The 26,154-nt window shown below is 33.6% G+C and overlaps 2 protein-coding genes across 3 annotated transcripts in view; one reads left to right on the top strand and one right to left on the bottom strand.

Annotated features, from left to right (window-relative positions):
* Positions 1 to 26,154, top strand: part of LOC129757203 (uncharacterized) — a 483,998-nt gene that overhangs the window by 198,727 nt on the left and 259,117 nt on the right. The window lies entirely within an intron of this gene.
* LOC129757208 (serine protease inhibitor 2-like) lies at positions 154 to 18,894 on the bottom strand. The gene is made up of 6 exons (XM_055754344.1): positions 18,743 to 18,894; positions 1,601 to 1,707; positions 1,124 to 1,541; positions 664 to 1,058; positions 448 to 598; positions 154 to 369 (listed from the first exon to the last, which is right to left on the bottom strand). Exons 1-6 carry the CDS (start codon positions 18,765 to 18,767, stop codon positions 233 to 235), a joined length of 1,233 nt encoding a protein of 410 aa, XP_055610319.1. The 5' UTR covers positions 18,768 to 18,894; the 3' UTR covers positions 154 to 232.

Raw genomic sequence — 26,154 nt, 5'->3', positions numbered from 1 at the left:
AAAAACACTCAAACTCCATTCCCGCCAGCACTTCTATAGATAAATATTTAAAAAAGCGTTAACTTTGAATATACAAACGCAATCAAACTTTTGTAACAAAATGTTGATTCTACACACACAGTTGTCATCTCGAAAAAAAATCAACGTAAATCATATGTTTTTTAAATTTTATTTTCATGAACCACTTTACGGAGGAGTCAAAATTGAAGTTTAAAACGGGTGAGAGTTGATTTTACTTGGTAGGGTCCTCGACTTTTCCAGCAAACAGCAGTGTTCCCTGAGTATCGTCTTCAATGAAAAACAGGAATGGTCGATTTGCATTGAATATCTGTGTTCCATCACCTCCGAATTTGTTGACCAGTTGAATTTCTAAAAGAAACATCCAAAAAAATGTGTTAAGTCTAAGTCATAAGACTTCAATAGTGAACGGTTTTAGGGAATGCTTACCAGTTGCTGCGTATGCTTCACTGCCTCTTTCGTTGATGGCAATGCCGGCCTTCTGGAATACTCTGGATACTCGAAGCATGTTCATGGTTCCTTTTCCGCGAGCCAAAAGAGGAAGAGAAGCGTTTTGCGAGAAAATCTCACGGATTCCGATCTAGAAAGAGTTAAATTTTGGTTATTTGGCTATTCTTTTTAAAAGCCTTAAAAAATGGAACTTACATCCTTCAGTGGCTGGTTCAATTCCTCTGAGAAATCAAATTTGAACTTTGGAATGGTAACATTCACTTCGGTTTCATCCATGTACCACAGCGCTTGATGCAATGTGATGGGAGTAATTCGATTCAAAACGTCTTCAACCGAACTGTCCTGATGGGGCAACATGAAGTACATCGAAAATCTACCTCCTTTGTAGGGCAAACGGAGCAATTGAGCCTTCAAGGAGGCAGAGTCGTCATAGTAAAAGAGCCCATTCTGCTCCATATAGTCAGCATCGACTGTTTTTCGTCCCGCAATGTTGAAGGCCTGACGAGGTCCTCCTTCTGGGAACGGATAGGTCCAAAGACCCTTGAAGTAGATTGCGTTAACCATGGTTACCACGGCATCCTTCAGGCCATCTGTGAAAACACACGGGTTCGTTAATATCAATTGAATAGTGATCAATATTCCACCATTAAATTACCAGCATTCACCAATTCCTTGATACGTCCCCTGGTAGTGTCCGATACCCACTTGTTTATGTAATCAGCAGCAGCTTTAGAATTCTTGAATGAAACTTTATCAACAGTAGCATTATAGAAATGGTCGGAGATTTGCTGATACTTCTGGATGACTTCTATGAATTCATCGACGAAAATTTTGGTTGCTAACTGGAGATCATAATCTTCGGTTTGCTGAAGAGCTGAGTCCAAGAACTTTCGGTACATCAAACGAGTGTTGTTTATGTCCTTATCTTTGTCCAAAACAGCTGCTAGTTCCGATTTCGTATTCGACGGCCCGATAACAGCTGCATCACCTGAAGCTTCGTACAGCAGGGTAAGCAAAATTTTCACAGAAAAGGGTGAAATTATGGCATTCGTTTTTAGTTTATTGAAAATTTGCTGAAAAAAGGATTTTTGTATAATTATAATATGCTTCATTTGATAATGCAACTACATACCTTTGTTAACTTCCAGTCAAAATCAACATCCCGGGGATTTCGGAAAGGTTGATCTTCGTTGACGGAAACATCACTTTGCGCCAAACAACCTGATGCTAGAACGCAACCTGTGGTAAAGGGATAAAATTTATTAAATTTAAGAATATGAAAATCATTATTAATGATGATCAATTTAAACTTTAAAATTTTAAGTGTAGTGAAGATAACGATTAAAAGGTGTCCCACACCGATTTACATCACGAAAAAAAATGCCGTAGAATAGAAAATCACCTTGTTGACAGATCTTCTCAAAACTTTCAAATAATGAACTTAAAACCCTCTGATTTTTTTTTTTGTAAAATTAACTTCATTTCAATTCAATACCATTTCCGTACAACCGTAGGTTATCCTCAAACTCATTCATAGGTTTTGTACAACATCTGGCTGCAGCGCCCTCTGTACACTTTTCCCCCATTTCGTCCTCAGGATTGATCTTTTGGAAATGCTTCTTGAGCGCCTCTGTTTCAAAATAGCTCAGTATTATTTTATGGGTGTTAGTTCCGGTTTGTTGTGAGGATTTATGTTTTCGGGTCGGCTTCAGACCACTTCAGGACATCTTTGAAAAGTGGAACTTACAAAAATAGGTCGAAATGGAGCAGAAGTCCGCTTAGTTGTGCCTTGACTTGTTTTTCGATAACTGACTTTTGTGTTATGATGGCATCCAAAACACAACGAAAAAATGTTTTGAGGTTAGACAATACGCTAAGTGTTTAAAGTTTGCAGAAGCATTACAACGATTGATCATTGTAGACATAGAATGGTTAACGTTTGACCAAACCAGACTCGAACCGAATAGATTGTCGGGAGGAAATTACCTCTCTAGACTTCAAGCCCGTCTTCGAAATGGGTTTGTCCAAAGATGTATAGCGAAAAAAATCAAGATTTCAAATATTTTTACTTTTAACTGGTGCAGTCCAATCAGCCGATTTGAAGTGTTAAAAGTCAAAAAATATTTATTCACCGCTTCACATGTAGATTCAAATTTACGATTAACATTCCATTTAAAAAGTAATATTTGGGATTTAAAATTGGTTTCCAAATTACGGGAAATTTTTCCTTTGATTAAATATTTATTCGAGAATGAAGTAAATGATCCAAATTCAAAAATCATTTGACACTATTGATGATAACCGTAACATTACAAAAATTATTCTCAGTTATGAGCTTGAAATTAATTTTATTATTTCGAAATATTTTCATTTTCAAGTCTGATCTCTATCCATTCTTCTTGGTCAGGGTTTACATATGTAGGGAAGATGGGGGCATAATGTCCACCTTAAGGAAAACGGTTATTTAACCATAGAACATAGTTATAATATGGAGGTTACATTATTGTTTCGTGTTCAGACACTTGAAAAGCCTATTCCCTAACGAGCTGAAAAGTGAAAAACTAGATGAAAACGTTAAAAAATGCATTTTAAAAAAATTTGCCAAAAGCTGAAAACCAGCCACTGTGGAGGCATAATGAGAACCCCCCTGAGGCAGTATGAGCACCATTAATCAGGGCATGATGTGCGTTTTCTGCCGGGGAATCTAGCAGCGAATTCAATTCGATGAAGTCAGGTGAGTCGTAGATTCATCAAACAAAGCAATAACAAAATAATCTAGGTCTGTTTGTAGAATACAAACAATACACGCACGCTCATACATTATGTGCTTTGTTCGGAGGATGATGCTGCTAGCCGTATAATTAAGCTTGCCAGATTGCCCGGTTTTATCCGGGTTTGCCCGGATATTTGATGCAAAATTTCGAGAAAGTCCGGTCCGGCCCGGTTGCCCGGATATTGTGAAAAGAGTCCGGATATTGCCCGGATTTTTTTACAATTTTCACAAAGAAACCAAAAAAAAAAATTTTTTTTGAGTAAATTTCAGCAAAATCGATAAACGGTATGGAAATTTTCAACGGTTGTTTCAAATAATTTCGCTGATTTACTTTTATAAACCTTTACATATTTAAGTGTTCCAAAAAGTTTTTGGAAGTCTGCAATTACATTAATAAAATATTAATTTCATATTTTGTGCATTTTTTCTGTGCTTTTATGTATAATAACACCTAAATTTTGCCCGGTTTTTGGATTTGAAAAATTGAAATCCATGCCCGGATTTTGCTGGGTTTTTTCGAAAAAATGCCCGGAATTGCTAGGCCCGGATGGGAGTGAAAAAAAATTCTGGCAACCTTACGTATAATGTAACAATAAAAAAATCGATCATGAATTGTAAATGAAAAAAAAATCACCTCGAACAGAAATCTAACTCTAGTCATTTGATTACTTCTCCGACACCTTACCAATAGGCTAAATCGTCGGATGAAAACTAGTCAAAGTGTGGCGCTATAAATCAAATTTAATTCGCTGCTAGATTCTACGGCAGAAAATGCTCATTATGCCTCGATAATATGGTGCTCTATATGCCACTAGTCAACAAATTTAAGTAAAAACGTGTTTTAAAATTGATAAAAGTGAAAAATCAAAAACTGTATGATGGTAAAAATTGAGATACAATGTGTACATCATGTTGCAGTGCGTACATTATAGATCAAGGTTATTTTAAGATCATAAGAGCTTATTTCGTGGTGCTCAAAAATTATAATATTTTCGTAACTTGAGAACCAAGCTAGTTTTTTTAAATATCTCTGTAAAGATGATAAGGAGATTCCTTTTTTGGTGAAAAATTAATACTATAGGAAGTACGAAACAAATCCTCATGAAAATTTATTTAAGAAAATACGTACTTTCGTAGAAAAGCGTAGTGCTCATTATGCCCTGGGTGCTCGTTATGCCCTCATATCCCCTATGGGATCAAATATGTTCTTCTCTATGCGATGTCTAAGAAAGGTTAGTAACATGAATTTATCAGATTATTTCTTAATGAAATAGCTTTACAGCTTATCATTTTGAGATTTTTAACAGAGTCATGCTGCAAAAAGGAGTGGAATTAGCCAGTTAGTGTCATAGATTCGGATGTCTATGTTTGCTACAAAATTAAAATCTGAATTATGAACTATGCAATTTAAACCAATTAAAAATCACCTTAATGTCTGCTATCGTCTGATAAATGAATTGTGGATATATTTCTTCTGAGTTTCAGAAATCGATCGAAATTCAAAGCACCCCTTATTAAAGGTTATTTCCAAATAGAAATGAAAAAAAAAAATATTTTAAAATTTGTTTGGAAGCTAGAAAAATGCTTGAAAATGTTTAATGCAATATACAGTAATAATGTAATGAAAAGAAATAAAAAAAAATAAAAAAAAGAAGATTCTGTTTAAAATCAAGTTCAATGAAAATCAATGGTAAATTAATCTTTAAATGCTTTTTACCAAAATATAACTAAAGTGATAGTTACCCTTTATATGTCAATGCAGTATTATTTAAGTAATTTTAATTAATTAGGGGAGTTTGTTGTATATTGGGCAACTTTTTTCTTTTCTTCATAACTTTTTTATTATAAAAGATAAAAAGAAAATATTAATGGAAAGGTTTTCTACATTTTCAAAGTATAATTAACCAACTTTTTTTTAATATTTTAATAAATTTATATCCTCGATCTCTGTCTGTTTAAACAAATTTTTTTTTTTTTTTGATTGATAAATTGTGTGAAATCGTGAGCTACCAAATCCAAATTGACTAGAAAACGTGCTACAAAAGCCCTAAAAAATGGGTGTCCGGCATCAAAGGTAACGTATTGAAAAACTTATAGTTGATATGAATCGGTTTATGCGAATAATTCAGTTAATCTTTTCCTTTCGTATCGTTGTTGTCAAGTTTTGTTTGTTCGCGTTAATTCATTCCTGAACTTACTTTCTTCAACTTTTCCCCAGGCTCTGTTTAGATACACTTGTTTGTTGAATATTTTTCACTACAACCTTCTTTCTGCAACATCTCACACTTTAAAAAAACAATTTTCAATAAGCATAGAGAAAAATCAGAAAAACTCCTCCATGTATTTCACAAATGTTTTGAACATTTTTACAGCACATTGCAATCTCCACAATTTTTTTTCTGCAATGTGTTAAATACTGGCCAGTGTCTTATCATTAGGATCTATTTTTTGAACGTAAATCTCCTTCAGACTACCGAATGATAAGTTAAGAAAGTCTGACATCACCAAATTCGTGACAAAAATTGATGCATTTTGACTTCCAAAACCTTAGTTGATTTGGTTTGGCTCCAGTTCTGTAGAATACATAGATACAAAAAAAAAATGTGCGAGAAATATGCCATTTTTTTAACAATCTAAAATCCAGTCTTATTTCGCTTAAAAATTCACAAGAGCTCAGTTTCATCTTCAAAACAACTTTTGTTATACGAAAAAAATTATCGTTGGAGAAAATTTTTCAACAGTTTTTTTTTTCAAAAATTGCATAGCCACAGGTGTTGAAAAACTAAATTTTTAGTACATTTCACCTTTTAATTTTTTCACATTTCAACAATTTTTTTCTAAGTTTTGAAACATATTTAGATTATCTCATAGATATAGTTGATTATTTTTGTTTTAATTGCTCTACTAGTAACTGCTCTACCAGTTTCGAAATTCAAATTAGCTAAAAATAATAACAATACCAAAAATAAACAATAAAAACCCGATTTAATACACTTATCAGTGGATTGGAGGCTTTCTTACAGAGTGTCAATTATCTTTGGAAATAAATGACACAATAATGGATTCCTTATTTCTGAATTATTTATTATTAATCTATAAAAAAGATTATGATTAAAGAAAATCGATAGCAAAAATTACTAAACTCAATATAAAAAAAGGTGCCCAGTACGTTTTTTGGAGGATAAACGAACTTATATTCAACGAGTTCATTTATAATCCAAATAATTCAAACTGTTAAAGTTTGAGAGCCACATATCTCGACGCTCACTAGTGGTCAAGGGGTTAACCTCCTGAACTCTCATGCTAGATGGCGTGGGATCGATTCTCTGCTGTTTTATGAAATTTTTGTCAAATTTTTGATCGCCTTTGTAATTAATTTAGCGATTGCTGGCTACTGCTGCTGAGCAAATGGCTACCTTTTTTGGAGCCAACGTAAGCATGATATGTTCTATGGAATAGAAAAATTTTAAACAATTTTGTTTTTTTTTTGGTTTTGAAATAAGTCCTACAGGAAAAAAAATGTAATTTTTTGATACTAAATTCATCAAAATCGTGAAACCTAGAATAGGAGTTAATGTGTTAAGAACGTTTTTATGGAACATACAAATTCCCGGACATCATCGTAACTCGTCGAGCTGAGTCGATTGGTACCTATAAAGTGGGGTCTTGGACCCTTAATTAATGATATCCCCAACTGACCGTTCCCTATGCCTTTCTGTAAGAAAGCCAAAAAGGAAAGCAATTTCCAACACCGTTTCTCACTCATGATTACCACACAAACTAATAAAAAATGGACTTATAAAAAACTAAATTTTCAAATCATATCACCATGAAAGTATAAAATTTTCGGTAAGTCATTGAAAATTTTGTTCAAAATGATGTTCTTTATTCTGAACTAGAAATTTCTTTCAAAAGAATTCCTAAGCTCAGAAATTTAAAATAAACGTTTCGAAAACACAGAGCTTAAAAAAATCTGAATTCTAAAAAAATATCCAGTCAGGTTAAACACTAACTATGATAAGTTGTTAGGAAAATGATAATAATTGTTAATTTTTATTCATCTTTATTATTCTGCTGTAGTATTTTGAATTGGAAAAAAAATAATAGCAATTCAAAATGTGAATTTTCGATAACTGAAAAAACCAATTTGAACTTTGGATGATATATTCAATGATTTATGGTTTAATTTAATTTGATAAAAAGAAGAATATGTATATTTATTATTATTTTAAAAGTGAAAGAAGTTAGAGATAAAACCTATTTATAGAAAAATCCTCCAGTTATCAAAATAAATGGCTTATAAAATTAATTTTTGAAGTTCAAAATAATAACTTCATGTTCTATTATACTTACAAGGAAATTTTTGGATATGGGTTATTTCGTGAATGATCAATGAAAACTGATAAAAATTGAAAAATGTGGAGTTCAAAGTTACAGCAAATATTGAAAAAACAAAGGAAATACAAGGTAAGTTAACATTCCGCATCGAAATTAAGTTAAAAGTTACTACTTCAAATCATGTTACAAAGTTTTTAAGATGAATTTAAAAATCATGTTCGATCCATAAAAGACGATTTTATCTAAAAACAATTATCGAAAGTTCTTAATTTTTTATTTTTTTTTGTTTTGATTTTTATATTTCTATCACATGTTTTAAAGCTTAAAATTACAAGCTCTGAGTAGTTTATCACTTCCGATTGAAATATTGAGTCCTGGAACTAGAGATGTACCGAATAGTGGTATTCGGCGAAAGGCCGAATACCGAATATTGACTTTTTCAACTATTCGGCCAAACGAATATTCGGCCGAATATTTGGTTGAATATTCTGTTGAATTGTTAATTAAGATTAATCACCGTGATTTATGTTTTTTTTTTTAAATTAATTTTTACGGCCTTATCGGTGAATGTTATGTTCTCATAGTGAGAACATTTCAAGAATTGAAAATTATAGATGGATAGAAGAAGATTAGAAGAAAATTATAGGTGTTGAAATGAGCGGGTAGAAATTTTTTAAGAAGCATTTTCACCACATACTTAACTTTTGTTCAATCACGGATCAACTATTTTGAAATGTTAGAATCGGACAGGGTTGAGTCTAACACAACACAATAGTTGATCTTGCGTGGTTCGCACCGCGAAACTTGCAGTGCGAACGAACAAAAGGAAAGCATGTGGTCGCTCTGAAAAGCTCCCGTAAACGGTACAACGGTTCTATCGACGTCAGACTTGTACCGGTTGTTATCTTTGCAAAGATACTTCTATCCATCTATAATTTTCAATTCTTGAAATGTTCTCACTATGAGAACATAACATTCACCGATAAGGCCGTAAAAATTAGTTTCAAAAAAAATTCTGTTGAATTTTCAATAGAAATACTTTTATTTCTACTGCTATTTCTATTAGAAATCTTATATTTCTACCATCTTAATGTCCTTCATGTTTTTGAGTTGATTATTTCCAACCAGATGAATCAGATCTTTTTTGAGTAGAGGTCTCTTTTATTTTCAAAATGTCACCATTAGCTGAATGGACATCAAATGACTTGTCGCTTCTAGGACGTTTATCACAAGAGATTGGATTCCAGTGAAATCTGGGAAAAAACATGTCAAAACAGGTGTTAAACTATTTTAAATAGCTTTTTTTTATATCGAAATAGATGAATGTGTAATTTTTGCTAGATGTCATCAAAATAGTTGACAAAAAAGACGATGATCTCTGACTTCAAGCATACAATACTTTCTACGACACTTATCTACACTTCCGAGTCTGGACGATTTTTTGAAAAAAATTAAAAAAATAGGGAAAATCTGAACAGAAACTACCTATACATTATTCTCAAGCATACAAGAGGAAAATGAAATAAAATTACTTCAAATTAAAAATTTTTATCGAATTACAACACCAGTGTTCAAATCGAATCAAACGAATAAATTTACTCTAAACTAAATAATCGTTTTATGTCAGAAAATTTAAAAATTTTCAAAGAGTTATTTGTTTTTTTTTTTATTTGATATAGCAAAAATTCCGAATAAACCCGGGAAAATGCGAAAAGTTTTAAAAAAATATGTGGCCATTCCGGTCAGATTTAACTTTTCACGAATTCGTTATTTGGTTTATGCGCGAGTCTGGATATATCAAGTAAATTTGGAATAAACGTGAATCAAAGTGAAAAATACACGGATAAATCTAAAATGTTTTACTGAATCCATAAGGTTTTTCAACATAACTTTTAGATATTTTATAAATTATTCAACAACAGTTGATAAATTTGAGAAGTCTGTTTTGTAGAAATATTGAAAAATAAATATTCGGCCTATTCGGCCTATTCGGCCGAATACCTAGCTCAACTATTCGGTGAGCCGAATATTCGGCTTAACGGTTTTTTTGCAGTATTCGGCGCCGAATATTCGGCCGACCGAATATTCGGTACATCTCTACCTGGAACGAACAGAAGGTTGAAATTGTTTTCTTATTATAAATTTAGATTTAATGGCTTATGTGTACCGAAAAATTCTGAATTAAAAATCAAAAACAAAGTTGTTAAAATTATTTCTTTAATTTAAATAGTTCGAATTAAAATTCGACAAGTCAATTAAATAATAGGAAAAAAAACTGTACTTTAAAATTCGATAAATGTATTTGAAAATTAAAAAAAAAATCCAAAAATAAAAAAAGTTAAGTTTTTTCAAACAATTCAGAAGGTTTTTATTAATAAACACGTTTCACCATAAGAATTTACATAATTTTATTGATGACTCAAGGCAGCAGCATTTTGTTGCTTTTTTTTTTATTGATTAATTTGGTAGAGTTATACGTTCTGAGCTCGAACCTTTTATCATATTTGGTCTAACACTTATAGTTTTGGTGATACGGAGTTTTAAAATGTTTCAGTTCGAAGTAAAATATAATAATGATAACCGATTAACTAACAAACCTACGTAGATGAAAAAGTCAGATTATGATTCTGTTTATCACACTTCATGCAATTAAGGGATAATGTTATGATGAAAATGATGCATGATCTTAAGATTGTAAAATTCAACAATTTAAAAAAAAATAGTAGTTTTGACATAACTGCAGCAAATGTAAAAAAAAACTTTATTTCATTTAACATATTGATTGAAACCTGCAAGATTACATGTTTGCTTAAAAATGTCTAGAATTCAGTATAGTTTAAAACTTCTTGAAAATTTTATAAATGAGAAAAAGTAAAAAAAAAAACAACTTAAAACTTCTATAACTATTGCGCAGATTTCCAAATTACTTGAATTCTTGAGGAAAGTTGATAATTCATTCGAAACTTTTATTTTAAAATTATATGTTTTTGATTTGAATTTTTGTATAAACAGTGCAGAAATTTCTTAAATACTTGACCCTATTTTCAAAAGATAATTTAATAACAAAAGCTGTTAGAAATATTCCATACTAGCTGATCCCGTACGAACTCCGTTTCGTTTTCAACTTCTAATATGTGATGAGCGTGTGTGTGTGTGAAAGGTAATTGGTATGCATTTTTACGATAATATTGAATAAAATTTAAAACAGTATTTTTTAACACACCCTTTTTATTGTCTATCAAACTGATATTGACTGTCGAAAAGAACACCCGTGTATGAATTCTAATCTTGATCGGATGCATAATCATGCAATTATTGCAAAAACATGAAACAGTTGATATGAAATCAGGATTTGTTTGCTCGTTCTGTAAATCTTTCGAAAATAAATTTTTTTTCTCGATCCGATGCATAAAAAAGAAATTACTGCAAAAGTTTTAAGCAGGACGACCCCTTTTTCTGTTCTTTGATACAAAATTTGAAATCAGGAATAGATCACCCGTGTCGTGAAACTTCCGTGTATGAATTTTCACATATATCCGATACTCATTAACAGAATTATCGATGAAAAAAAATTATATGGATAATCCCTTTTTTTCGTTTGATTCAAAACTTGAATCCAGGAATCGATTATCCATTTTGTAAAACTCGAGTGCATAAATTTCTGTCTCGATTCAATGCATAGTAATTTAATTATTGCAAAAACATTGAACAATTAATATGGAAGATTCGCTTTGCTGGCCTCTGCCCAAAATGTGACTTCTGAAATTATTTATCCATGCTGGAAACCTCCCATGTTTCTACTTGTTTTTATTACAATTAGATGTACAATCACGACAATATTGCGGAAATAGTAAACATTTCGTATGGATGACCCCCTTGTCCGACCCCTGATTCAATAGTGGGCACCTGAAATCAATTGCCCTTCTCTCAAACCTACCCTGTGCAAAATTTGATCTCAATCGGATGCATAATCACGACAAAATAGCGAAAACAGTAAACACCCCTTTTGCCGACCCTTGATCCAAAATTTGACACCTGAAATTAATTACTCGTCCCCTAAAACTCCCATGTGCAAATTTTCATCAAAATCCAATGTGTATTAGCGTCAATATCGCAGAAACAGTGAATAGTTCATATGGACGACCCCTTTGGCCGACCCGTCACCCTAAATTAGATACCTGAAATCGATTGCTCGTCTCTCAAAACACTCATGTGCCAATTTTCATTGCAAATCGATCTATAATAACGCCAATATAGCCAAAACATTATTAGTGTTGTATGGACGACCCCTTTTGCCGACCCAATACACAAAATTTGATAGCTGAAATCGATTGCACGTCACCTAAAACTGCTTTGTACAAATTTTCATCTCAATCAAATGTATAATAACGTCAATGTCGTTGAAACATTGAACAGTTGATATGGACGACCCCTTTGGCCGACCCCTGTTCCTAACTACGATAGCAGGAATCGATTGCTTGTCTCTCAAAACACTCATGTGTAAATTTTCATCACAATCCGACGAAAAATAACGTCCATATCGCGAAAACAGTATTTGTCTTGTATGGACGACCCTCTTCAGAAGGGGTCATCCAAAAATCTGAAAACGTTTTTCATCATTCCTGGTCCTAATGAGCATCCATGCCAAATTTCAGCTCTCTAGCTCTTAAGACGGCTATAGAGGACAAACAAACAAACAAACAAACAAACAAACAAACAAACAAATAAACAAACAAACAAACAAACAAACAAACAAACAAACATACAAACAAACAAACAAACAAACAAACAAACAAACAAACAAACAAACAAACAAACAAACAAACAAACAAACAAACAAACAAACAAACAAACAAACAAACAAACAAACAAACAAACAAACAAACAAACAAACAAACAAACAAACAAACAAACAAACAAACAAACAAACAAACAAACAAACAAACAAACAACCAAAGAAACAAACAAACAAACAAACAAACAAACAAACAAACAAACCCACAGAAATTGTTTTTTATATATATATATATATATATATATATATATATATATATATATATATATATATATATATATATATATATATATATATATAGATTCAGATTCAGGGTACCCAAATTAGTCGAAATTACCTTTCCAATTCAGAAAAATGTAAATTTTGTGGCCTTGTGTAAATAATGTGTTGTGTTGAGCGTTTAGAAAAACAAAAAAAAACACGTTATTCAGTTTAGTCAATATTGGTTTCTAAAAGAATATGTTGTATCAGTATAGTATTTGTAAAATTTTTAAATAAAAAAAACGTTTCGTTTCAAACTCTGTTCTTATTTAGTTACACTTCTTAAGAATAACCAACTGTGTCCAACTGTGAAAAATCAAAACTTAATTTTCAATTTTCTTTCTTTTATCAGCTGATTTAAATGCAATGTACGATATGATTAGAATCATATGAAGTAGCTTTTAATATATTCGTTCAAAATTTTCAGAATAACATGATTTATGAGAGAAACATTGGAAAAAAGCTACAAGGTGGTCCAAAATATGTACACGGGGTCCAAAATAAGTCCGTTACCCTATGACATCGGAAATCAAAAATTATTTTTTACTTTAAATGAATCTTTAAATCAGCCAAAGTTTAGCCGATATAGTGAAATTTCATTATTTCAACCGGAATGGTTATTACCTTTGCTCAAAAACGCTTTTTTTACCATTTTGTCGTTCGGCTTAGTTTTCAGACTCCAACTAGATACTAAAAACGTAAAATTTACGAAAATAGGTTCAATTATTGTGAAGATACAATCAAAATAGTAATCCGGGTTTATATTACACTTTCTACAGAGCCGGATTAAGCAATCGGGGGGCCCGGGCAATTTTTCTCGGGGGGCCCCTATAATTCGCATTTTTATTTTTCAAATGCTACCCAGAAAATACAAAACCTTTTAAACGTGTAAAAAAACTGGAGATGAGTTCAGTATACTATCTTCAAATAGCCTTATTGTCTGCGTAGAAAATAGTTTCTGGTATCTTCAAATAAAACTTGTTAATCAATCACGTGCAAAAATTTAAATTAATTAAATTAATTAAAACCCCCCATGAAGGTTCGAAGATGCCAAGTGAAATGTTGTACTAAACATAAAATTTGAATTTTCTAATCAAATTTTGATGAACTACGTAAATGATTCAAGAGTAACAATAGTGTAACAATCTTGACTCCAAAACTCGAAATCTCATTCCAGGACCACAATTCTACAACAGTTTTTCAAAAAAAAATTCTCACTTGTTGATAGTAATTGTGTCCCAAATATTGAATCCCAATAAAGTTAGACTAAGCTTACCAAATTATACGGATTTGGACCAGATTATCTAGTCCCCAATAATAGAGTTAAGCTATTTTATTATTTAATATAATGAAATTTATAACGATCAATGTTCAAGTGGTACTTAGCTGATTTTATTCCTTTGTTGATTCCTTTCGCCTTGAAAAAAACCAAGCAATCTAAAGGAAAAAGCTACGACGCTGGCACTTTTATTTTACTACTGTACCCGGAAATAATCTCCCTTGTCAGAAAGAAAATAAACTTTAAAAAAATCACTAAGTTTCTTCACCTTTATCACTGATTCAAAATAACTTTCTTTAAATTTTTAATTCAAATCGATAAAAAAAATCCTTCCGGATCTAAATAGACATCTTCTTCACTCCACAAATCGACAAAAATGCACGGATTGAACTCGAATTCTATTACCGGTTTTCCCGAAAATCTATCTACAAAAACATCAAGAATTTTCGTTATGTTTAAGTAAATTAATCACTACAATGACTAACTTCGAAAAAAAATCTTAATAATGGAAAACAAAAATTTAATTTAAAGACCACAGAAGAAAAACGCGGTCGCGGAAAAACAAACGATCGTTCTCGAGCAAGGCCAACTTAGCTCCTTTCAAGAAAAACTTAAAAGAATATGCCCTTATTTCTCAAGGTTTCAGGATAAAATTGCCATGGATTTGCCAAGCCCGGATACTTGATCCAACATAAATGTTGCATTTCAATCTTAAATGTGATGAATTTTCCATATTCGAAACTCTGAATTTCGGAATATGAAAAAAAAAATATTTGAAATTCAAACCACTTTTAAGATTTCGATCTGAAATTTTTATTCTCAATTTATGTGCAGAGTTGAGTCATAAACAAAGTTTCATGACTCCAGAAATTAAAAATATGTAAAAATTTCGTTATTCGCAATTTTATTAAAAATTTTCAAGTTCAATCACGAATACATAATTGAAAAAAAAAATCATATTGAAAACCTAAGTTCAAATTCAAATAAAAGATTTGTGGTCAAGAGTTCTGATACAAATTTCGCTTTTTGTTTTCAAATTCATAGGATTTCTTATCCGGAATTTAGATTCAGGCTTAGAATTCAAATTGCAGAATTCAGACTTGGAACTAAAATTCAAGGTTTGTATTCAGATTTAGCTCAAATTTAAGTTTTATGATCAATATTAAAATATCGATGTTTAAATTTCATCAGGGATTCAAATTGAAGGAGCTTGGAGTTTGATAACTTTGATTCTTGAGTGAAAATTAAAATTCTAAATTTATCTAAGTTAGATTAGAAACCCAAACCTGGTGAAAATCACATAAGATCTAAATGCATTTCAAAGAATTTGTTTTTTGAAAAATCTTGATTTTGATTTTGAAAACTTTAATAACAGGATTCAAATTATGAAATATTAAATGATAATTTTTGAACTTGTTTTTTCACCTTATGTAAAAGTTCAGCTGGAAATTTTATTTACAAAATTTACATATATTGCGGATTCTTCAAAATCAAAGGTTCTAACTTAGTCTTAAATTTTAATCGAGTTTACAAGAGTAGTAAAAAAAACTTTTTTGAACCGCAAATCTTATTTTTTACTTTTATTTCTGAATATTTGATACATTTTCATCCAATGCTTAAAACGGTTATGCTTATGGGTCAGAAGCTTGCTAAAGTAAGTGAGTTTACAAAAAAAAAATTCTGAATGAAGGTTCAAAATCCATTTTTTTTTTGTCTGAATTTTCGATGCAGTTGGCGCACCAGGTATTAAAAAACCTATCTGGAACAACTCTGATCGATGTTTACTCTTGGGCTCGAACTCACGGATATCAGCTCAGGAGGCAACTGATTTACCAACTGAGCTATATCACGAGTACCTTCATGAACAAAATTGGCTTCTTCTAGGACATAATTTCAAAAATAAACAACATTTAATGCAAAATAACTTTAATTTGAATAATTTACACTGAGTACATATACAATTTTTCACTTGTGTAGGCATTGTTTAAGCAAAAATGTTATTGAGAAAAATTTGTCATCAACCCTCCCCCCCATGAGCCGGTTCTTTCTACGGCCCTGGGTATTAGTGCAAAAATAACACTAGTTTACAAAATTTTAAAAAATCGTGAACTAGATTAACTTACCAATATTTTTAATGTAAAATCGGGCGCTCAATCCGAAATTGAAATTAAAAAAAAATCTCAGCAGAACCGTTTTTGCGTTATGCTCCAAATATGAAATTTTGTAAAAATAAAAAAAGTTCTTGTACTTAGATGAAAATATCTCGGAAGGCATAACATTAATTTCGAATCGCTCCTTTGCATATTGAAGGTGAATAAATTTTCTATCGATCATTTGAACACTGTTTTTGCGTATGATCAACAGTATTGTTGATATTAGTGACTTTATGATAGAAAAAATTATAAAAAACGCATTTTTTAGAGAAAATTTTGTTTTAGCGAAAGTTTAGACTCGATAAAAAATCTGATTTTCTTCTGCGCTTAAATGTCATTTTAAAACAAAGATTTCAAGTCGTTATTTATCAAAATCGGTTGAAAATTGAAGAAGTTATGGCTACTTTACCATAACAGTATTTTTTGTAGTTTTTAATAATCTAACGAACCGGAGTACACTTATCTTAGTATAGGAAGAATGAAACATGATAAATCTCACTCGCTATAAATCAAAATTATTTATTAGCTTACCAAAAGGTCACATACCAAATTTCAGGAAAATCCGACCATAGGGAGGGTTTGCTTGAGTCTCAAACGTGAATAAAATTTTAAGATATTTTGCCCGGGAGGAACGAAAAATACTGGTTTTTCATCAATAACTTTTTTCATCACTAGCCGATTGTTTTTGATATTTGATTTTCTTAAAGCCTAAGTTGAGACAAATATTTCACTCGAAGACTGCAACAGTTGGCTACTTTCCATATGAAGTTCATAATAATTCAAACGACATAAATAGATTTTACTTTTATGGTGTCAAAATGACACCCAAAGTCGGAAAAGGGAGTTTTTTTGTCCAGGCTTCCAGGGTTCGTCCATAAAAAAGTAAAGATGCAATATTGAAGAACTTTTCTATTCATTTAGGGTTCCCGAAGAAATTTTTGTATTTTGAAGCTTCTGAAAAAAGTTACAAGCCTTCAAACTTGCAATGGTGTCAAAATGACACCCTAATGCGGTTGAGGGTTAAGACAAAAACTAATCTAGATATTATTTCATGGGCACCCTTTAGTTTTTATTTTTCATGTTTTCATTCCGATTTGCTAGCTTTTATTTCTTTTCATGGATTTGTAGTAGTAAGATTAAATTAATGTTAAAACTTTTTTCCCTCGGGGGGCCCTCCTGAGCCGGGGGCCCGGGGCAATTGCCCCTTTTGCCCCCCCTTTAATCTGGCCTTGACTTTCCAGCTAAATGTTCTTTTTATTCAACCGCAAACGAAGGTTAAGTAAGATTTGTCTAGTTTTCTCTCTGTTTTTCAAACACAAAATTTTCTCTGACCCCCACACCAGTATTTTTTAAGTCAAACTTTGGTTTGTTTATTAAAATCCAACCCTTGTTTAGTTTCTTAATCGTTCGTATTTTTCTTGAAAAATCCCGATTTAAAAGGAAATGTATATTTGTTTTAACCCTAGTATAATTTGTTGCACCTCAAATCCATCAAAATGCCTTAAATCCATCTATTTCTAAATTATCTTTAAAAAAAAAATGCCATATCGAAGTACTCTGCCTTCCGAGAAGAGCGCTTCCAAGTCATAAATGATGGAAACAAAACTCATGAATATTTAGCTATGTGTACAAATCAACGACACTCGGCTCTGAGTCGGCGTCTACGCGATACGCGCCAGCTGATGACGAACGAAGTGGTTCGCCGAGTTCTTGGGGATTCCCAGCCACAAATGTTTATATGCATAAATAACACGGAAAGAGGAAAACAGAAAGATTAAGAGAGGTTCAAGATCGCCATTGAAAGCCAGCAGAAGTGTTCGTTCCATATTGTATAGGTATGGACGAACCAGATTGACCGGTTTTGCTTGAATCTTACCCGAGAAATACGGGAGAATCCATTCGGCGGCCATTATCGGTTCTATCGCTGACCTAGGCTTTGTGTAGGTGTCGGGGGCATTGACAAACCGGGGCTTTGATTAGTTTGAAAATTTTGATTTCAAGAAAAGAATAGTATGTACATTTTGAATTAAGTAAAAAAAGTATGGATTAAAACTGTGTTTAACTGTTTTTTTTTTAAGAGCTACCACTTCTACCTAAGTGTGTTTGCTTCGAATGATCACTAATCATCAAAATAAATATTGCTTGCGATTCCCTGAGGGGAGAGTATGAACAAAAATGTGGCGTCAGTCGATCAAATTTTGCAAATTTCAATCAACTGTAGGGAAACGAAAATCCACTGGTCAAACTTGAGAGCAGTCTGGTAAAACCAACGCAGCCCGGTAACCTTTGCAAATTTCAAGGGTCAAACAAACAAACCAAACCAGCCGTTGCTCGCACCTCGATGCTCTTATCAATATTAAATTAACAGAACCACCCAACGGTTTCCGTTGAAGAGGCTCTCACACATTTTCGGGAATCCCAAAAAGATGTCACTGCTTTTTAATTTAGCTACGGTGCAAAATCCTGGGAAGCCTTAACACTTGATGGTGTAGCCAGATAAGCAAGGTTAATTAATTGACACTCGTTTTTAACACCATAATGACGTCGCTACGGAGAAAATCCCAACAAAGTGAAAGGCGTTACATAATAAAACCTTAAATAGGGTATCATAAACCAACAACTTCCTGGTCATAAAAACTTTCCGGCAAAGTAACGATACCACACCAAACACTTACAGATAGTCACGAATAATGCCTTCATTTTTATCACACTGAACAACTCTAAATGTCCTAAAGTTTACAACTAAGAGAATCTGCTTCGCCGGTTCAACGGTCGGGAAGCAACTGAAGAAACAAGCTAAGCCGATGGCTTTGCCCGGTTCTTTCCTATAGATGATCGCTCGTTTCTCTCCCACTTGGTAATCTCAGCAGATCACCTCAGCTGTAGCGGCGGTTCACTTCTCACACTCTGGAATGACATCAGCTTCAAAATTCCCTAGGATCTCGAAATGGGTCATTCCATCTCCTTATGTCAATGCGTGATAAACAATTGCTATAAATTTCATTACTAAGTACTGATTCCTACAAAAAAAATACATTGAGATTGAGATTTAAAAATAAGGTTAATTTGGTTTTAAGAAAAGAGTTTAAATTATTTTCAAACTGCTGTTAACTGCTGTTCATTCATTGGTTTCTCGATTGAGAGTTATTTAAATTATTTAGGCTGAAACAAATAACATTTTTTTTCTTTTGTCAACCCTCCCCCCCCCCCCCCCCCCTCCCTTAACAATTTCCAAAAAACCCGAAGGGGGAAATAAATAAAGTTTGAAGTATTTCATGTAAAAAATTCAAATATCCAAACGATTACAAGACAAAAAAGCTAATATTAGAAGATTGGAGTTATTTCTCCTTTTGTTTTCTATGAGTAATTTTCTATGAGAAATTACTAGATTTAGAGGTTTTGTGCAATGATATTGTATGCAATTTTGTTGTGTACAAGCTTTTGTGCAATTTTTTCCAATTTATTTGTTTTTTGCATTTTTTTTTTATTACCCCCCCCTCGCGATGTTCCAGCTGTAAGTGACAAAAGAAGGATTTGAAATTTGTTCCGGCTTTATTCATACTATTAATTGATACAATCTCTTATCTTCGAATTTAATTAGAAAAATATTTCTCAATTAGCTAAATCAAGCAAAATATTCATTCTAAAAATTTGTTCTGTTTTGTGTTGTAGATGATCATCGGATATTTGAGGGAAATATGCTCTGCGTTTTCTAAATCAACCACAAAACATTGACCAAATCAAGCAGAATATTTGAATGAATTCAGTAGAAAAAAAAAACAAACTAAAAATATGATTCAATGCAAAAATACTCCAAATTAAACCATTCTTTTCTGATAGACTATTAGTTGAAATCGCGTAAATTGACATCAATCTTAAAAAATAGGAAGCTATAAATGATGACATTGATAGTGCAGATACGCTATGTGTGGGAGCCGTGGACTGTATCTTGCTCTCGAAATGGGGGAATGAACCGAAAGTCCGAAAACGCAATTAACCGGGGAAGATTGGAGATATAATAATTTACTTCACGTATAAACTTAACTTAAACTATATTTCTCTATATTACAACTATTTACAGGTGATTTAATGTTCTTAAATTTCATTCAGAATTGGTGGAACATTTTTCTCTTCACTTTAGGGCGCAACAACCTTTCGAAACGACGACTTGATTCAAAACTGAAAACTGGAGAATCATTCATTTACACACTGCTTGTATACGCAACGCAAAATTCTTTCCTTCCTCGCAACAGCCAATGCAATTGTTGTTGTAAAAATGCCGGCCGGCATTTGTCGGCTGTCGTTATGTACATGTGTGGCCTTGAATGAACGGAGTTCATACATAAAGGAACCGGCAAAAGAAACATCCTTTCGTGGTGAAGCAAATTGCGTTGCTCTGTTGCCAAATTTTCGAGCTGGCGCGAACACTATGAATGACATAACCAAGCAACCAAAAGTCCCATAAAACAGGTACAAACACGCTTACTCAGCCCCATCACTGATATGAAGTACGTTCTATGCAGCTCAACATTTAAGTTCTTATTGATACTTTCAAGTTCCAAAACAAGTCTTAATGATCTTCTATTCAGCTTCCGAAAAATCACAAAATGAGCAAAAAAATCTCTCTCTATCTCAACCGAACTGTTGGCTTCGGTTCATATCACCTTCTCTCGATTATTTACTGTGTTCTGTACCGGTGCCGCCATGATGCCACGCACCGGATTTCAAACTCTACAAATTGCTCAATTGCTTCTTTCCTACATATATCGCGTCAGAATGGTCACTCAAGTACAAAATTACTTATTGAAAAAAAACTTGCCCGGCTTGGGGATCGAACCCCGACCTTCGTGGTGAGAATCGAACACGCTACCACGAGACCACGCCGTGATGTTGTTCTAACTGAAACTAAAACTCGAAGAGGTGATTTGATTTTGAAAGCACACCAATGCACTTTTTGTGACTTATCAATACCCGTGACTTAAGTCCCGTATAACGTACGTATAGATCACTTTTGCAGCTTTCAAGTTCGATAATGAGTACATAAAGTTCACTAATGGGAATTGGGCAGAACAAGACACATACAACGTACATATTAATCACTTTTGCAACTTTCAAGTTCATTAATAAGTACATAAAGTTCACTAAAGGGAATTGGGCAGTTGATTCTCTATGTCAGCCAACATGTAACTTTCAATGCCTTCATTCAAGTAAATATGTGACTTTTGGTTGCTTGGGCAGATGTCCGATTTTTTACAAGTATTTTTTTTATTAACATTTGAACAAAAATAAAGTTTGGTACCGTAAATCGGGGTAACTATGACCACCAATTAATTTTTCCACAAGATCATCAATAACTCAGTCTATAGCTTGAATTTTTGGAAACTGTTTTTTACACACTTAATCTTTTCTCCTGTGGTCGGGACGATTTCATCCTGTATTTTCAACAGCTGAAATTACAGGACGATCTCGAGACAGAAAACCACTGATGATTTTTTTTAATAATATCAAATCGTTGCTGTATTCTATTTGTATTCTTCCGGTATTTCGCCTGAAAAAAAAACAATGGTATGTTATTCTTTAAGTAACTATTTATATTGACAAAAAAAAAACCTGATACTTGGTATGCAACAAAGTATGTTGCGACTGCCAATTCCTCGACCTGTTGGAAGTCAAGTTCCGCCGGTAGATCCCTTGGCGCAGAAGTTCCTCCCGCCTGGCTACCAGCATCACCGATGTTTCAGCTGAACCCTGGCTGCATCTATGAAACAGAACCAATAAGAATTTTCGATAGTGGTATCAATAAGTTAATCACTTCTTTTTTTTAAAGACGGCTTACGACAATTTACGGCTCACTTTTCTCATTGTTTTTCCTGGGCTGACGGGTGGCTCATCTGGAGGAAGTGTCCTATATGGCCGTATGAGCAACATTCCGCAGCTGATTTCTTTTAAGTTTTCTTTGGCCTTCGTCGTCACAAACGGAAACTTTACGTAGCTTTCCGCCAAAGGTGAAAAAGAAAAACTGCTTATAAAAAGCGAGACAAAAAACGGTTGACAGCTGAAGTTCTCCCATGATACAGGACGATTGTTTGATCACCTGTTCGTTCGTAGGAATTTCATCGCAAATTTCAGAAGAAATGAAGCGCCCCGAGGTTCGAAAGGGTTTTCGTTCGAGCTTCGTTCAAATCGAGCAATTTCCCTGTGATTCGGAGAGCCATTATCCCGAGGGAGGAATTTGTAATCTTAGTGTGTACGTTTGAAAGTCTATAAGTTGAGTATCAAATAGGCAAAAAAAATTCGATTATAAATGTTTTTAGAACAAAACGTTAAAAAGCAAGGTTAAAATTGAAAAAATAGCCTTTGTAAATATAATGAAGGTGTTTTGTAGCCTTTATGATCAAGTAAGGTCGATAATACCGTCAAAATAAAGACTGATTAATGTTACCCCAAAGCATCAAATTCTGAACAGAGACGAAATTGATTTTTAAATCAAATTTAAAGTAGTCTAATAAATTCCTGCATCTATGTTTTACGTTCAAAGGAGTCCAGTACTGGTTTTAAAAATTTGAAACAAGCCACATTCCCCTAAATAGAAAAAATAATCGAAAAATATTGAAAAAAGTGATCAATCTTACCTCGGATTATGGTACTTAATGCAACTAAAAAAAATGAGGGCCCAAATAGTAAGTCAGTTGCCTCCTAAACCGAACAGAGTTATAAGTTTTTCAATGACTGCTCGCCAACTGCATCGTTAATATAAAGTTGCGAATAAGATAAAGATGTTAAAACGATGTTAAAACAAATAATATTTAAATATATGTACATAACGATTTAACAAAACATTTATAAAGGGCGAACACGAAATTATTACGACACCGAAAATGTCATGCCAATTTTCTTAAAATGTTTAGAATCAAACCAAATTATAGGGTAGTTTTATACATACATATATTTACTTCAAAAATTGAAAGAAAAGTTAATCGATGGAGCCTTCAGTGTTAAAATGAACGCATTTTCCCTTTACAGCCTTTACAGTGTCATCCGGAAGGGGAACATGATCTATTATGCCCCACTTAAGCAAATCACTGATTTTCTATGTATTTCGCGTACATTTTGTGTAAAAAACGAGTCTACTCTTTAAAGGAAAGTGTTTTCTATAAACGCTTATGATTTTTTATTACTTAAATTCATTAAGTGGCTTTAAAAACAAAATTTTTCAAACCATATTCAAAGCAGGGTTGTCAGGTGTCCTGATTTTTCAGGATTTGTCCTGATTTTCGAGAGGCTGTCCTGATTTTTCAAAAAGCGCTTGAATTGTCCTGATTTTTTTTAAATGGCTTTTTAAATGTCCTTATTTTAAAAAAATATTTAGTTTATAACTAAATTTATTCTTCAATGATGAGAACATCTGAGAAATCTTCAATAAAATAGTTTAACCAGTTTAAGCAAAGATAATCTTCGGTTTAAATGATATTTAAATGGTGTTTTTCGATATTAACTGCAGGCCAACCAAGGTTATTCTCGCTTCAGTTGCATAATTCGAGGCGTCTTTAGCACCTATATTTTGCCTTTAGTTATGCAATTTAAGCAGAACTGCATGTTATTGTCACCAATTTAGTGGTGTCCTGAAAAATCCTGATTTTTTTCTTCGCGGTGTCCTGATTTTTGACAAAACGTCCTGGCACCTCAGATTCAAAGCCACAATGCAAAAATGTGTTGCAAATACGCGCCTACAACCGAACATACCCGAAAGCAGCCGAAGGCCGAAACACACACTAATACAAACAGACATTTGACTAGAAAAAAAATCAAAATAGACTAGACAAAATTTAAAAAAAAAATCAAAAGTAGATTTTTTTTGGCTAAATCAACGTTTAAAAAATGGTTTTTAACTTTTTGTTCACTTTAAATGAAAACTAACCGTTTTGAAAATTTAATGCTTTATTTAGCCTACTACGATTGGCGCGTTATAACCAGAGGCCGGCAATTCTATTCCAACCGTATGGAGAGATTTCCTCTTTTTTGACAGATTTAAGCTTTTTTCTTCAGATTTGAGCTTTCATCTCCTATGCTCTCAAGGTAAAAAAACTTAACTTACTTAACTTACGTAGGGGAACATGCCCTATTATGCGCCACCTAAGCGAATCGCTGATTTCCTATGTATTCCATGTACAAATTGTGGTAAAAATGGGTGTAATCGTTGAAGAAAAGTGTTTTCTACAAATGCCTATGATTTTTTATTACTCAAATTGCTATAGTTCCTTCAAAAACTTGATTTTTAAAAAGCATTTTAAAAGCCACAGAACAAAACTGTGTTGCAAATACGCGCCGCTGTGTATTCAATACGCGCCTAGCAGCCAAACACACCCGAGAGCAGCCGAAGACCGAAAACACACCAATACTTCCAGACACTTTGACTGAAAAGAGAATCAAAATGGACTAATCAAAATAAAAAAAAAAAAAAAAGAAACGTAGATTTTTTGGGCTGAATTAACGCTCAAAATAAGGTTTTAGACTTTTTGTTTATTTTCAATAAAAATTGGCCTTTTTGAAAAAATAATCCTATTTTCAGCCTACTACGATTGGCGCGTTATAACGAGCGCATGGGCCGTGATAAAACATACCCATAAAAAGCATACCATAGCGAGTTCGGTATAATTTTTTAGCATTAAATCGTAGTTAAGATTCTCCTCTATCGATGTGTCAGAAAATACTCTCTTATTCGTTTTTCTCTGCTTGGTGACACCTTATTGAAAGTGCTTTAAAATTTAAATCGAAATGAAAAAAAACCTAAATTATGAAATTATCACGACACAGAAGCATTTTAAGGAAAAATTCATACTTGCCATGACCAATCACAGCATTTAGAACAAATTGGTAATATTTTGCAGGCTTAAAATGCTTCAGATTCTTCAAAACAAGGGTGGCGCGTATTAGCCACATGGGGCGTTATATGAATTTTTCCCCTACTTAATGATCCCGCGCCGATCCTCCGGTGCATAGGACCGTGGTGAAAGACCTCCACTGTTGACGATCCGGAGCCAGCGTTTTCCTGGTCCCTGTCAAGCTTCTCGTCGACAGTTCGAATTTGAGCAGCTAGGCTTCGCCGCCACGAGTTTCTGGGTCTGCCTCTTCTACGATGACCTTCTGGATTCCAATCTACCGCCTCTCTGCAAATCTCGTTTTCATCTTTCCGCAGCGTGTGCCCAATCCATCTCCACTTACGTTCCCGAATCTCTTTTTTTTTTTTTTTTCTTTTTCTCGGGATTTTCATCCCGAAGGATGATTCATCCCTTTTCTCGAATCTCGATTTCTAGCGCCCTTTGATGACACCGGCGATGTAGTTCCTCATTTGAGATCCAGTTGCCAGGCCACCAAGCGCGGATGATATTCAGCAGGTAGCGGTTTACAAATACTTGCAGTTTTCGCGTCGTTACCGCATATGTGCACCAAGTTTCGCACCCGTACAGCAACAGCAATTGTTCGTAGAGAGATCTGGCGTGACCGCCAGATGTTTCGGAGACTCGCAAATGCAAATCGGGTCTTTCTGATCCGGGTTTCGATGTCTTTCCTGGTACCACCATCAGGCGTTATCTGGCTACCAAGATACTGGAAGCACTCCACTTTCTCAACTTGCTGCCCAGCTACCATGAAACTGGAGGGATTTGCTGTGTTGATCTCCATCGACTTGGTCTTTCCGACATTGACTTTGAGACCTGCTGCCTTGGAACTTTCGGTGAGGTCGTCGAGTGTGCTCTGCATGTCCGGTTGTGTTTGGGTGAGCAAAACAATATCGTCAGCCAGGTCAAGGCCGTTCAGTTGCTCCATTGTTGAAGGATTCCACGGCAATCCTCGCTTCGGTGCACAGTCGATAGATCCAGTCAGAATCTCATCCATTACGATGAGGAAAAGTAGCGGTGATAAGATACATCCTGTTCTCACTCCAGCAGTTACCGGGATTGGTTCGGACAAGACACCATCATGCAAGACCTTGCACGAAAATGCCTCGTATTGTGCTTCGATGAGATGGACTAGTTTCTCTGGGACCCCTCGTCGCCTTAGAGCCGCCCAGATGTTTATATGGTTCAGT

The sequence above is a fragment of the Uranotaenia lowii genome, chromosome 3, assembly GCF_029784155.1.
Source record: "Uranotaenia lowii strain MFRU-FL chromosome 3, ASM2978415v1, whole genome shotgun sequence".
Taxonomy (NCBI): domain Eukaryota; kingdom Metazoa; phylum Arthropoda; class Insecta; order Diptera; family Culicidae; genus Uranotaenia; species Uranotaenia lowii.
Note: the sequence above shows the minus strand (reverse complement) of the source record. Positions and strands in the feature narration are given on the sequence as shown.

Excerpts from the sequence above, each read along its gene's own strand:
- LOC129757208 (XM_055754344.1), bottom strand. The coding sequence starts at position 18,767 with ATGAAGGCATTATTCGTGACTATCT. Across the intron at positions 1,542-1,600 it reads TTGACTGGAAGTTAACAAAG|CAAATTTTCAATAAACTAAA; the intron begins GTATGTAGTTGC and ends TCCTTTTTTCAG. Across the intron at positions 599-663 it reads TGAACCAGCCACTGAAGGAT|ATCGGAATCCGTGAGATTTT; the intron begins GTAAGTTCCATT and ends AACTCTTTCTAG.